At 48.5% G+C, this 15,297-nt stretch overlaps 1 protein-coding gene across 1 annotated transcript in view; it reads left to right on the top strand.

The window, feature by feature from the left end:
• Positions 1–15,297, top strand: part of ING5 (inhibitor of growth family member 5) — a 517,953-nt gene that overhangs the window by 152,123 nt on the left and 350,533 nt on the right. The window contains exon 4 of the mRNA XM_033958242.1: positions 13,289–13,432. Within this exon, the coding sequence (XP_033814133.1) occupies positions 13,289–13,432 (144 nt within the window). The remainder of the gene's footprint in view (positions 1–13,288; positions 13,433–15,297) is intronic.

Raw genomic sequence — 15,297 nt, 5'->3', positions numbered from 1 at the left:
CCTGTGGGCGGGGCTTTGGGACGGCTGGGCCAATCCGGCCCCATTCTGCCGTTGGCTGCCTGCCGGACAGGCAGGTTTGGCACCCGTCTGTCCGGCCATCTGAAACAAGGTACGGGGAAGGGGGGTGGGGGTGGGGGGGTCGTGGGGTCAGTTGGGGGGGTGATCGGGGGTTCTGGGGAGGCGGTCATTGGGGGAAGGGGGGTTGCGTCGAGGGCAGGAGGGCCTGGGATCCCTCCTGCCCGTAATGTAGTGCGGGGTGGGGGTAGGGGGTCGCTGAGGCCAGGAGGGTTTGGGCTCTCTCCTGGCTCGAACGAGTAGCGGCGAGGGGGTCGCCAGGGCCAGGAGGGCTTGGGCTCCCTCCTGGCCCATTCAAGGAGCGGCGGGGGGGTCGCCGCGGGCCAGGAGAGCTTGGGCTCTCTCCTGGCCCGATGTTAATTGCAAGGGTGGGGGTGATGGATCGCGGCAGGAGAGATGCCTCATCTCCCCTACCTCAATGCCATCACTCCTCTACCGGAACTGCCGCGACCCGCGGCAGGAGAGATAGGGCATCTCTCCTGCCGTGCATCGCAGCAGTTCGGGTAGAGGAGAGATGGCATCGCGGTAGGGAAGATGAGGCATCTCTCCTGCCGCGATGCTTGCGGTGGGTAGGTTGCCGGGCTGCTGAACTGATAGCGCCAGCGGCTATCAGCTCAGCGGCCCCTTTTTCGACACTAGACCTGGATTGACTACGTCTAAGTCAAAAAGGTACTAAGTGCCGACTAGGCAACCTGTAAATGTTTTGGTTATACCTGTTGTACGCCTAGTTGTAGGTCGGCCCACCTCCCGCCCACTGCTCGCCCTTTCTCCCTCCTCTAAACACAACCTCTTTTCTCTCTGTGCGTTTAGTGGCAGGGAAAGGCCTAAGCGGTTTTAGATACGTCTAAAAACCAGCTTTGGTTATGGGTACTTGGACGATTAGGCTTTTGATCGTCCAAATAGCCATTTAGGACACTTTTTTAGACTTTATTTATTTATTATTACCCCTTACTGTTTTATTGCCCAAAGATACTGATTTTTTGGAGATCAATTTGGGGACATAATAATATTTTAGAATCTGAGATTCCTTTAACTTATGAAGTTGTGATTTGTGGTACCATTTTACATGTTAAAGATCTCCTAGACAAATATAAAAGACGACTTTTCTTAATTATGACAAATACAACTATACAACTAATTACATGCAACTGGTAAAACTGGGATCGTCTCAACTTTACATTCTGGTGGGCAAGTTTATGTCTAATTTATAAATATGAGAAAATAAACGCTGATGTGTTAGGGAATACTAAAAATTTTAAATTAATATGGGGCCCATTGATGTCTTTTGTAGAATTATTATAGTTGTGATTTTTGTTGTCAGATAAACTGCACATCCAGAGAAGGGGGGGGATATAAGATTTTAAATAAATATTTTTTACTGATGGTATTGGGGGAAAAGGGTGGTATTTTTGAGGATTGATAAACAATTCTGAATGGTTATAAATGTATAATTTATGGTTAAAACATTAATAGTGTATTTCTAAAACTATGAAAAATTTTAAAGTTATTTTAAAGTTACTTTAATGGTTCGGATTGGGTAGGGTGGGGGAAAGTTTTTGATCTGTCTGAATCTTGTAAAATTTTAAGTGATGTCTAAAGTGTATAATGTTTAATATATTCTGTTTTCACTTAATGAAAGTGTTAAAAATGAATAAAGATTTAATTAAAAAAAAGGAGTAGTATGGTTTCTTGAACCAGGATTCCTTTCTTTACACACAATTACGCACATTTTCTTAAAAAAGTGTTTGGGGATCTTAGTTTAGGAGAGACTCATTTAGAAAAAGCATTGCTCAAGGGGGTGGGAAGAGGTAGGATTTCCTGGATATATTTGGCTCTACTAGGAAAAGAGGCTCCTTGTGATCCATACAAAACCTTTCTGGATAGAACTTTTTTGTACCAAGCAAACAAACAACACTGGCTAGACAACTACATTAATGGAGCTAGACTGACCTACGATGCTTTCAGAAAAGTCATAAAAACTGCCTTATTTGACAGATATATCACCTAAACAGTAACTACACCAAACACTAAATCTAATTCTATTATTTCTATATGTCCCTCTGAAATTCTTAACAAACTGTGTGTTATATTGTAATTTGCTGCATTTTAAGATTCTGCATACTGTAATTTCACTGACTATCTGCATATTGTAACTCGCTGATTGTCCAGCTCTCTTCAATGTGAACCGCCTAGAAGTTGCACGATTTGGGGGCCCCTTCTGGTGATTTAGACAGGGTCGTGACCTGTTTGGGCTGCCGCGGGAGCGGACTGCTGGGCAGGATGGACCTGTGGTCTGACCCCGGCGGAGGCACTGCTTATGTTCGTATGGCGGTATAGAAGAATAAAGATTGTTATTATTATTATTACTAGTCTTTAAGCCCGTTACATTGATAGGGTGCTAGAATATGTGTCTGTCTGTCTTTCTTTCTGTCTTTCTACCTGCCCCTGTCTTTCTTTCTATCCTTTGTCTATCTGTCTCTCTCCTTGCCCCTATCCCACTTCCCTGTTGCAACAGCATTTCCCTTCCCCCCAACTTTCCTGTGCAGCAAACAGCAGCGGTATTTTGCTTTCCCTCCATATCCCATGTGCAGCAGCAGCATTATTTCCCCCTACCCCCCCTTTCCCTTCCTGCGGTCTGGCCAGCTCCCTGCCGCCCCCCCCCCTTCCCTTGCTGCGATATAGCATGCAGGATTAGTTTTAGTCTCTGGCCTCCCTGCTCTCCATCTCGATCGTAGGAAAAACGGCCCTACGGGCTGAAGTTTATTTTTAAGTTTAAATGTGCCATGGCCCCTCTCACGATCGTCGCCTGCGTCGGAAGCCTTCTTCGACGCAGTTGCGGCTCATTAGAGGAGCCGCCGCAGCGGCTTTTAACTTAAAAGTAAACTTCGGCCGGTACGGCCATTTTGGTGATGGAAGGCTGCAAAAACCACCGGGACCACCGTTGCTGCTGCTGCCGCCGAGATAAGGGAATTGGGGGAGCGGTACCGCTTATAAAGGCCGAGAAGAGTCCGTTGGAGGAAGGCAAGCCTCAGTGGAGAGAAGATGGCGAGGCCAGCGGCAGCACTGCGCAGTGTGCTTTGTGGGCGGTTGAGCAGGCATGAGGGAGGAGGGTGAGAAGAAGATGCTGGCAGGTGTGCCTGTACCCCCCTCCGAATCAGCATCAAGCAGTGAGGCGACACTCTGGCAGTGAGTGACGGTGAGGGGGGAGTTGCTCCGTGTTCTGGCCTGCCTCCGTGTTCGAAAATCAAATTCGGCACGGAGGACACACCTCATGGAGCCAGGAATCACAAAACTCTAAGTGCGCATGCGTGCTTAGAGTTTTATTATATAGGATACAAGGATTGATGGGAGGGGGACCTGGATTGGCAAGTTATGACACTATGTGGGCACAAATATATAAAAATTTGTTTACCTGTTTCTTCTAACCTAATAGAAAATGGAGATAAACTTTATTATTGATGGTATATGACCCCATGTAAACTAGCCCACATATATGGCATCCCAGAGAACCTGTGCTGGAGGCGTTGTGGCCAGCTGGGGGGATTTCTGTCATAACCTGGTGGAACTGCCCTTTGGTGCAGGACTACTGGCGGTTGGTGAGCCAACTACTGGTGAGCATTACTGGAAAGCATTTTCCTGTATTGATAAAATGCTGACTACTAATGCTGCCCCTTCTGGATATATTGCTTATGAACATTGTTGGCAAGAAATATTGTATATTCAGATGGTTTTATATTTTAGTTTGTTTAAAAATGCGATAAAGAATGTTAAAAAAAAAAGAGAGAGAAATCTTGCACTGTAACAATGGCACTGTAACAATCTTGCCTAATAACAATGGCAAATTGAACCTGTAAACTGTATATTATGGGACTCATAATCGAAACAGAAATACAGTGGAACCTTGGTTTTATCCCAGGACAAGCAGGCAGGTATTCTCACCACCTGTATTCTGTAATTCGCTGACTATCCAGCCCCTTTGATGTAAAAATGATTAAGATTATACTGTAACCTATTTGTAACTTGTAAACACTGATAATCAGTGATTCCCTACCTGATCTCACCTGTAATTCGCTGATTGTACAGCTCTCTTTCATTGTAAACCGCCTTGAAGTCGCAAGATTATGGCGGTATAGAAAAATAAAGTTATTATTATTATTACCTAAAGGGTGACGTGATCCAACGGAGCCCCGATGCGGACGCCTCACAAGCAGTCTTACTTGAAGAAACTCGAAGTTTCGAGTCACCCGCACCGCGCATGCGCGAGTGCCTTCCCGCCCCGTGCAGGGCGCGTCTCCTCAGTTCTACTTTTCCGCGGAGCCGAGAAGTCCGTCTTCGACTCTCTGCGTGAAGTTTTTTCACTTGTGCCTTCTAAAGTCTGCGGTTTTGGTTCTTTCTCTCTTAATCGCTGATTTTCGTCGTTCTTTATTGTTTAAAAATAAAAAAAATTTCTTCCATCCGTTCGACCCGGGCAGGCCACGTGACCGCAGCCCCGCGGCTTCGATCATGCGGCTGAGCTTTTCTGGCCTATGTCCCGGCCTATCACCGGTTTTAAAAAATGTGCCAAGTGCCAGTGCGCGATTTCGCTAACGGACCCTCATCGACGCTGTCTTTGGTGTCTCGGGCCTCAACACCTTCCGAAATCTTGCCAGCCTTGCTCCACACTCACCGCACGTGATTTCAAGCGTTGTTGCGTCTTGTGGGAGTCGCTGTTCATGGAGTCCTCGGCGGAGCCATCCTCATCGAAAGGACCCTCGCCTTCGACATCATCCACACTCCAGTCTCCCACCTCTGCAGCTTCGAGTCTCCTCAAGCCTGCCTCTTTTGTTCCGGCTCAGACTCCAGCGCCTGCTGCGATGCCTTCCTCGGTCTCTTCAAGTCAGGTAGCACACAGGTAGTGCTAAAAGTGCCCAAGGCTCCCAAGCCCAAGCACTCACACACTGCCTCTAAGGAGCGTGAGGCTCGTGCAGGTGGTCCCATTGCTAATGCGGATCCCATCCTTGCCGGCCTCGTTCCAGACCTTACTGGAGAAGCAATTCATTGAGCTCTTCACCACCATGGGGCCTAAGCTTCTCTCCCAAATCCAGCCTGGGCACGTGGAGGCCTCCCGCGAGGTTGAGCCGCCTCCGGTGCCCTCAGCGATACTACACACTCTCAACAGGGAGCAGAGTCTCTGCGAGTGTCTGGTACTGGCATCGATTGCATGCATTGCAAGGAGCAGATTCTTTGCCCCATGCCTCCATTGGAACCGATTCACTCAATGCAAGGAGTAGAGTCTTTGCGAGTGCCTCCATTGGAACTGATCCACTCGATGCAAGGAGCAGAGTCTTTGCGAGTGCCTCCAGTGGAACCGATTCACCCGATGCAAAGGCTCGAGCCTCTACGAGTCCCTCGGGGCGAGCCCAGCCAACCACCTCTGCTTCGATCAACCGCTTCCAGCCCCATCCACTATCTAGGGGCCTCAGCGAAGACCCACTCGCCTCGTCCATCGAGGCCGTTTTCCAAGCACAGTTTGCATCATGGTTCGAGGCACTCTTCCAGGCACGCCTCGCCTCATCGGAAGCAGCCTTTTCTCGAGTATTCACCACCGGCTACTTCACCCCCTCCGATGCCAGAGCTCGAGGACACACTGGGGTCTTTATCACCACCATGATCCCCGTCCTCATTGGATCCAGAGGCCTCGACGTCCTCGAGTACTTCTCGAGGCCCTGCATTGGCTGACCAGCTGTCCTTCTCCTCGTTCCTCCGGCAGATGGCAACTGATCTAGACATACACCTGGACACAGGGTCTAAATTTTTGAAGGAATACCTGGAGACTATGCACCTTCCTCAACCTCCGGCTGAATCCCTCAAGCTTCCCTTACACAAGCTGCTGGACCAGACCTTTGTGCGGTGCCTTGAAACACCTTATTCCATCCCTGCCGTGCTGGGAAATTGGATGCCAGGTACCGCACAGTCCACCACAAAGGGTTTGATGGCTCCCAACTCTCCCATCAATCCCTTTTGGTGGATTCCTCACTGAAGCGGTCTCACCCCTCCCAGGTCTACGCCACCGTTCCACCTGGTAGGGAGGGCAAGACCATGGACCGATTTGGCAGGAGAATTTATCAGAACTCCATGATGACTTCCAGAGTTCTGAATTATAACTTCCATTTCATCACATATTTTGAATTCTTCCTGTCTGTACTCCAGAAGTTCATGCCCTATCTGGACCCCAGGGCACAGTTTGAGTACCAGGAGGTTCTGGCTTCGCTGTCCCAACTCCGGCTTCAATTGATGCAGTCCTCCTACGATGCCTTTGAGCTCTCGGCTCGGGCCACAGCATGCTCGGTGGCCATGCGCCGGCTGGTGTGGCTCAGGACCATCGACATGGACCCCAATCTCCAGGACAGGCTAGCCAATGTGCAATGCGCTGGTACCGACCTCTTCGACGAGTCCATTGAGGCGGCAACCAAGAAGCTCTCGGACCACGAAAAGTCTTTTCAGTCCATCCTGCGTCCGAAGCCCAAGCCTGCTCCTCCTCATCCATCACACCCACCGTTGATCTACCAGCGGCGTTCCCCTCCAAAACAGGCTCCACCCATCTGTCAGCCTGTGAAGAGGCAGCATTCTCAAAAGCAGCATCAGAAGCCTCAACCATCAACAGTCCCCAAGGCTCCTCAGCCCTTTTCACTGTCTCATAGAGGGCATAACATCTGTCGTTCTGCCTTTCCCAGTTGCTCCACCGATTGGAGGTCGTCTCCATCACTTTTATCACCGATGGACCACTATCACCACCGACCTGTGGGTCCTCTCCATCGTCAAGGAGGGATACTCTCTTCAGCTCCATCAAGTTCCCCCGGAACATCCTCCAAGAGAGTATCCTTCCAACTTGACCCAGACCGCCCTTCTTCTTCAGGAAGCCCAGGCCTTGTTGCAGCTCGGGGCTGTCGAGCCAGTTCCTTTGTCACAACAGAACAAGGGTTTCTACTCCCGGTACTTCCATGTTCTGAAGAAGACGGGTGATCTGCGCCCCATTTTGGATCTCAGGGTGCTCAACAAATTTCTGGTCAAAGAAAAATTTTGCATGTTGACCCTAGCATCCCTGTACCCCCTTATTGAGCAGACGACTGGTTATGCTCTCTAGATCTCAAGGAGGCCTACACTCACATTACCATTCACCCGGCCTCCCATCAATACCTCAGATTCAGGGTGGGACGTCTTCATCTTCAATACTGAGTGCTCCCCCTTCGGCCTGGCCTCGTCACCAGAGTCTTCACCAAGTGCCTGGTAGTAGTGGCCGCAGCACTCAGGAACCATGGCCTCCAGGTGTTCCCCTACCTGGACAACTGGCTCATCAAGAATTCAACATCTCAGGGAGTTGTCCTTGCGACCCAGAAGACAATTTGGTTGCTGCAGCATCTGTGATTGGAGATAAACTTCCCAAAATCCCATCTTCAGCCTTCTCAGACTCTCCCCTTCATCGGAGCTGTCCTGGACACTACCCAACTCAGAGCGTTCCTCCCTCCACGCCAGGAAGCTCTCCTCCACCTCTGTCACTCAGTGTCCTCTCGCCTGTCCCATCTCGGCGAGACACATGATGATCATTCTGGCCACATGGCCTCTACAGTTCACGTGACTCCTTTTGCCAGACTTCACCTCAAGATTCCTCAGTGGATACTGGCATCTCAGTGGACGCAGGTGTCCGACCCTCTGTCTCGACACATCCAGGTCACTCCTGCTCTGCAACAGTCTCTTCGTTGGTGAATGCTATCCTCCAATCTATCCAGAGGTTTACTGTTCACCGCGCCCCGTCACCAGAAAGTCCTCACGGACCGACTCGTTGACTTATGCTTGGGAGCTCAACTGGACGGCCTCAGCACCCAGGGATACTGGACCAGCATGTACCGCCAGTGCCACATCAATCTCCTGGAACTCAGGGCGATCTTCAACGCTCTCAATGCCTTTTCAACATCTGATTCATGACCAGGTTGTCCTCCTTCGCACAGACAACCAAGTTGCCATGTAGTATATCAACGAACAGGGAGGGGACGGGATCAGCCTCCCTCTGCCAGGAAGCTCTGAAAGTGTGGAATTGAGCGATTCGCCACAACACCTTCCTCAAAGCTGTTTAATTAAGGGGCGGACAATGCCTTAGCAGACAACTTGAGTCATCTTCTGCAACTGCATGAATGGACTCTCCACTCCACGCCCCTTCATCAGATCTTCACTCAGTGGGGAACGCCTCAGATAGACCTCTTCGCGGCCCCCCCCAACTTCAAACTGCCTCAGTTCTGCTCCAGGATCTACACTCCTCAGCGCCTCGAGGCAGATGCTTTTCTTCTGGACTGGACAAATCTCTTCCTATATGTGTTTCCTCCATTCCCTCTCATTCAGAAGACTCTAGTCAAACTGAAGTCAGATCGGGCCACTATGATTCTGATTGCTCCACGGTGGCCCAGACAACCCTGGTGTACTCCCTTCTCCTTCAACTCAGCACCAGGGAGCCGTATCCTCTACCTGTTTTTCCCTTGCTACTTACACAGCATCAGGGATCTATGCTTCATCCCAACCTGCAGTCCCTACACCTGACAGCTTGGTTCCTCTCAACATAACTCCTCTACAGTTTTCCCAACTTGTGCGAGACGTCTTGGAAGCTTCACAGAAGCCTGCCACTCGACAGTGCTACCACCAAAAGTGGACCAGAGTCTCTACTTGGTGTTTCTCTCATCATCACGAGCCACAACACTCCTCCTTGTCTTCGGTTTTGGACTATCTTTTGCACCTTTCTCATTCTGGCCTCAAATCTACATCGATACGAGTCCATCTTAGTGCAATTGCTGCTTTCCATCAGCCGCTTCAAGGGAAACCTCTCTCTGCTCATCCTGTGGTTTCCAGATTCATGAAAGGACTTTTCCATGTCAATCCCCCTCTCAAACCGCCTCCAGTGGTTTGGGACCTCAATGTTGTTCTTTCTCAACTTATGAAACCTCCCTTTGAACCTCTTCACAAGGCTCATCTGAAGTATCTCACTTGGAAAGTTGTCTTCCTCATTGGTCTCACTTCGGCTAGACGAGTCAGTGAGCTCCAAGCCTTGGTAGCTGACCCACCTTTTACAGTGTTCCATCATGACAAGGTGGTGCTTCGCACTCATCCCAAATTCCTTCCTAAAGTTGTTTCGGAATTTCATCTCAACCAATCCATTGTTCTTCCAGTGTTTTTTTCCAAAGCCTCATTCTCACCCTGGAGAATCAGCTCTTCATACTCTGGACTGTAAGCGTGCTTTGGCTTTCTACCTGGAACACCAAACCGCACAGAACTGCTCCTCAACTTTTCATCTCCTTTGATCCGAACAAGTTGGGACATCCTATCTCTAAGCGCACCATTTCCAACTGGATGGCAGCTTATATCTCATTCAGCTATGCCCAGGCTGGATTACCCCTTCACAGTAAAATCACAGCCCATAAGGTCAGAGCAATGGCAGCTTCTGTGGCTTTCCTCAGATCTACACCTATTGAGGAAATTTGTAAGGCTGCCACTTGGTCCTCGGTTCATATCTTCACTTCTCATTATTGTCTGGATACATTCTCCAGACGGGATGGACAGTTTGGCCAAACAGTGTTGCAAAATTTATTCTCCTAAGTTGCCAACTCTCCCACCATCCCATTATGGTTAGCTTGGAGGTCACCCATTAGTGAGAATACCTGCCTGCTGTCCTGTGATAAAGCAATGTTACTTACCGTAACAGTTGTTATCCAGGGACAGCAGGCAGCTATTCTCACGTCCCACCCACCTCCCCTGGGTTGGCTTCTCTGCTAGCTATCTGAACTGAGGAGAGATGTGCCTGCACGGGGCGCGAAGGCACTCGCGCATGCGCGGTATGGGCAACTCGAAACTTCGAGTTTCTTCAAGCAAAACTGCTTGTGAGGCGTCTGCATCGGGGCTCCGTTGGATCACGTCACCCTTTAGTGAGAATAGCTGCCTGCTGTCCCTGGATAACAACTATTACGGTAAGTAACATTGCTTTATGAGCATAATTCGTTCCAGAAGCATGCTCATAAACCAAAATACTCGTATATCAAAGCACCCGAACAACTTGAACTTACCCCCCCCTCCCGTCTGGCACCGGCACACAGCCCACAGGACGTGCCGGTGCCGCTAGAAGATCTTCCTGCCTCTGCTGGGCTTTAAGCCTGCATCTGTGCATGCTTAAGGCCTTCTAATTCTCCCTCTCGCCGAGATTCTCGGACATCTCTGAGAATCTCGGCGAGAGGGAGAATTAGAGGGCCTTGAACATGCACAGATGCATGCTCAAGGCCTGGCAGAAGCAGGAAGATCTTCTAGTGGCATCGGCATGTCCTGTGGGTTGTGTACCGGTGCCAGGCGGGGGGGGGGGGGTAAGTTCAATTGTTCGGGTGGGGGGTGCCGGTTCGAGTGGGGGGGGGGCCTTTGCGAGCGGGGGGGGAGCGATGCCGGTTATTGGGGGGAGGGGTGCTTGCAAATCGAGTCAACACTCGGTTTGCGAGACAAGTTTTGCGACAATGTTTTGCTCGTCTTGCAAAACACTCGCAAACCGGGTTATTCGCAAACCGAGGTTTGATTGTATATCTAAAATTCGGCCTAAATCAGCACCTGAATGATCAGTAACACAAGTCGTCCAAATGCCGATAATCGAACCGAGTTTTAAACGTATCTAAAAATGTCTTACGGTAGGCCTTCACAGTGCTGCAGTATGCCCAAAGCTAAAAGGGGCGTTTCAGGAGGAGTGTCGAGGGTGGGATTTGGGCAGGACGTGGGCAGTCCTAGACTTAGTCATACTGCATGTATAACCGAAAGTTTTACAACACTGCCTAGACGGAACGTGGACGTTGTGACTTAAGCCATCTAAAAACAGGTCTAAGTCCACAGAAGGTATCCAAAGTGACCAGATAAGCACTGCAGACACAAAGTACAGACCCCCCATACACTGCCCCAGTGATCACTGACCTCACCCCCACCCCCATAAAAATCATAATAACAACTTTACATATCTGCCTCCAGAACATCAGCTCCTGGCAGCCTGGCATAGGAACGCCTAATAGAGCTGCACAGAGGTGGCTTAAGTGGTCTGAAGGATGGGCTAGTGAACCATGGAAAGGAGGACCCAGGCCCATAAGCCACTCTAACCACTGCATGCATGGTGAAACGTGCACTCCCAAAACTCTTATGTACTGCCATATAAGTGGCATCTGCAGCCATAAGGGCTATTGGGGTGTTAGACAAAGTGAGTCTAGTTGGTTCTGGGGGGGTGTTTTGGGAGGCTCACCATGACCTATAAGATTGTTGTGGTGAGATGTGTATGTGGCACCTTTTTGTGAAGTTCACAGCAGTTGTCCTGTACAGTAGTGCTGCCCGATTCACGATTCGAATCGATTCACCGATTCACTTTGATTTACCATGACAAAAAATCGGCCCTCCCGATTCATTGACTGACCCTCTCCCCTCGCCCCTAAGCAGGAGCGGCAGGGCTGCCTCTTGCTGGCCTGCCACTCCTGTTTTAGAGGGTGAGTGGGAAGGGTCAGTGGGGAAGTGGCTTACCTGCTGGCCTCCTACTGGTGCCCAGCTTCCCCACTAGCCTCCGGAATCAATTTACCTAATTTCAGCCTGCATAAGATTGCTTGAACTAGCGATCTTTGCAAGCTGCCATATGTCTTCGGAGCACTCTTCTCTTTGCCGCGGTCCCAACCCTTCTCTGACATCAGAGGAGGGGCGGGACCGCGGCAGAGAGAAGACAACGCTGAAGACGTTTGCCAGCTTGCAAAGATCGCTAGTGCCAGCGATCTTATGTAGGCTGCTGAAATTAGGTAAATTGATGCTGGGAGGGAGGGGGGGGACAGGCTGGCCTTCAGGGGTGGGGTGTAGGCCTTCAGGGGGTGCAGGCCTTCAGGGGAGGGGGCCCTGGTTGTAGAAGTACATGGAGGGAGGGAAGGGAGGTTTCAAAGAGACGTGCATATGCCGGACTTTGGGGGAAGAAATAATAGGTCTAAAAATAGAGGAGAAGGAGAGAAATGGTGGACAATGGGATTTAGGGATGAGAGGAACAGAAAGGGAGAGAAGTTGGACACAAAGGTTGGTGTGGAGGGGGGATAGAGATGCTGGATAGGAGGGTAGTTGGAAACAGAAAGGGAGAGATGGTGGGTAAAGAGGGAGTGATGCTGGATGAAAGGGTAGTTGAGATGGATCTGTGGATGAAGATGAAAAAAAGGAAAGATGCCAGACTTCCAGGAGAGGGAAGGTAAGGACAGAGATGGAAGATTGATGGTTAGTACGGAGAAAAAAGAAAGAAGGAGACCCTGGCAAGCAAGTTATCAGAAGACAACCAGAACCTGGGACCGACAAGATTTGAATAATGACCAGACAACAAAAGGTAGAAAAAATAATTTTATTTTCTGTTTTGTGATTACAATATGTCAGATTTGAAATGTGTATCCTGCCAAGCCTGGTGTTAGACCGCAAACGTAAGCTAGGATTTAATAGAGAGAGGAAAAGTCTTTTTTGTTTGTTTATTTTGTTTATACCATGGCGCCAGTGTGGTTAGGTGAAGGCAAAGAGGGTGAAAAAAAACACCCAATTGGGCAGGAAAATCAAATCGAAAAAAATCGATTCAATAGGCTGAACCAAATCAAATCAAAATTTTTTTTCCTTAATCGGGCAGCACTACTATAAGGTATCCCACTACTCTGTGCAATGTTTAGGTGTCCAGTCCATCACTTTGATGACCCTGCCCACGTCCAAAAGGTCTTTTTCTAGGCGTATTTGACTTGGGACGAATTTTTGGACAAAAATGGGGTATAAAAATGGACAACTTAGTGGTTTGGACGATCAGACAGTTGAACGTACAGTTAGATGATTTTAGAAAAAATAAAAAAAAAATGTTGGATGTATTTTTCGAAAATGGGACCTTTTCCCATATCCGACTTTGGGCGACTAGTGACTTAGGCCTAAAACGGACTTAGAAGTTTGTTTTGATTATGCCCCTCTATGTATATTGGTATTAGATCCCTAGCATGTGTCAAGTTAGGATAAAAACTTGTATTGACAAAATTTGTACTATAATTATGGCAAATTATAATCCATTAACTGTATATTATGTGTGTTAACCTGTAACCCGTTCTGAGCTCATTGGGGAGAACGGGATAGAAAACAAATAAATAAATAAATAGTTGTGTCTTTACAGATAAGAAGCAGAGATTGACAGCCTGCCGCACATTACATTGCAACAGTGCGAAGCTTATCTCCAGTGCAGCGGGTGGAACATTTGCAACGGATCCAGAATGCCTACAGCAAGTGCAAGGAGTACAGTGATGACAAAGTGCAATTGGCAATGCAGACATATGAAATGGTGAGGATTGGTAGATGAGAGCTGAGTAAGCATTAAGACTAAGGTGCTCATTTACAAAGCACTTAGACTTACAAGGTTCCATGATAACATATGGAACTTTGTAAGCTTATGCTCTTTGAAAATGAGCCTCCAGTGACGTACCTGGCGAAGCGGACACCCGAAGTGAAGCATCCCCCTCCAGGGAGTGAGAAAATGTGTAGATTGGTTGCGGGCTGCCTGTATGCGGCCATTGGATCTGCTGGTCTCCCCCTCCAGAAGAGGAAGTTGATGTCAGAGGGGGGCAGGGGCTATTGAAGCCAACGGCTGCGCACAGGCGGACCACAGAACATAAGAACATAAGAGTTGCCGCTGCTGAGTCAGACCAGTGGTCCATCATGCCCAGCAGTCCGCTCATGCGGCGGCCCTATTGGTCAAAGACCACCGCCCTAACTGAGACTAGCCCTACCAGCGTATGTCCTTGTTCAGTAGGAACTTGTCTAACTTAGTCTTGAATCCCTGGAGGGTGTTTTCCCCTATGACAGCCTCCGGGAGAGTGTTCCAGTTTTCCCTACTCTCTGGGTGAAGAAGAACTTCCTTACGTTTGTACAGAATCTATCCCCTTTCAACTTTAAAGAGTGCCCTCTCGTTCTCCCTACCTTGGAGAGGGCGAACAACCTGTCCTTATCTATTAAGTCTATTCCCTTCAGTACCTTAAATATTTCGATCATGTCCCCTCTCAATCTCCTCTGTTCGAGGGAGAAGAGACCCAGTTTCTCTAATCTTTTGCTGTAGGGCAGCTCCTCCAACCTCTTAACCATCTTAGTCATTTTTCTCTGGACCCTCTCGATTAGTACCGTGTCTTTCTTCATGTACGGTGACCAGTGCTGTATGCAGTACTCCCAGGTAAGGATGCACCATGGCCCGGTACAGCAGCATGATAACCTTCTCCAATCTGTTTGTGATCCCCTTCTTTATCATGTTCCAACAACCCTGAACTCCCTGCCCGCAGGCCCCCACCCCACCCCGGCATGCCTTTGGTACGCCACTGTGAGCCTCCCCAACTCTTCAACTGTTTTCTTAACTCTTACAAAAATTTTTGTGTGAACATGATGGTTGCTAACAAAGGCTTTTTAAAGGCAGCATTAAAATCAACTTCCATGCTTTTATAATGATGACATGAATTCTATTCAGGCCTTTCTCTTGAAGTATATAAGGGCCAGAGGTGCTGCATAATAATCTGGCTGTGAAAGAGAGATAATAATGGTAAGATAACACTGGTTCAGATTATTCAAAATCTAGTTTGAAATGTCTATGTGGTAAAGGCATAAAAATTCAGAAGAATCCTGTCTGCCTCTCATTCTGGGTCTTCTGGCGTGTTCTTTGTTTCTTGAGAATAGAACTGTGGTAGAATAAAATGTGAGTGCTTTTTGAGAAACCCAGAATGGAACACTGTTTTCTTTTACAGGTGTTATTTTTGTTCTGTAGTGAACAAAATACATTGTTGCTTGCACTACTACTGTGCACTGATTAATTTGGAAATAACTTCTCTGGTAGTGTTTTCTTCTTTAGTTGCACTTTATAATATAATAACTTTATTTTATATACCGCAAGTAACACAAACAGTTCAGAGCGGTTTACAGAGGAAGAGACTGTGCATAGACAGCGATGTTACAGAGAGTAGTTTCGAGTTACATTGGTGTCAGGGATGCAATAGTATTACAGAGAGTGTTACAAAGAATAGTTTCAAATTACATTGGTGTCAAGGATGCAATAAGTAGTTCTGAAGCAGTGGCGTACCCGGGGCCCATCATTTTTTGGCACACCCCCCACATCTGTACGAAAAAACATGATTTTTAGTAACAAGCCACATGTCACATATGAGTACC

Source organism: Geotrypetes seraphini, chromosome 9 (assembly GCF_902459505.1).
Source record: "Geotrypetes seraphini chromosome 9, aGeoSer1.1, whole genome shotgun sequence".
Classification (NCBI taxonomy): Eukaryota; Metazoa; Chordata; class Amphibia; order Gymnophiona; family Dermophiidae; genus Geotrypetes; species Geotrypetes seraphini.
Note: the sequence above shows the minus strand (reverse complement) of the source record. Positions and strands in the feature narration are given on the sequence as shown.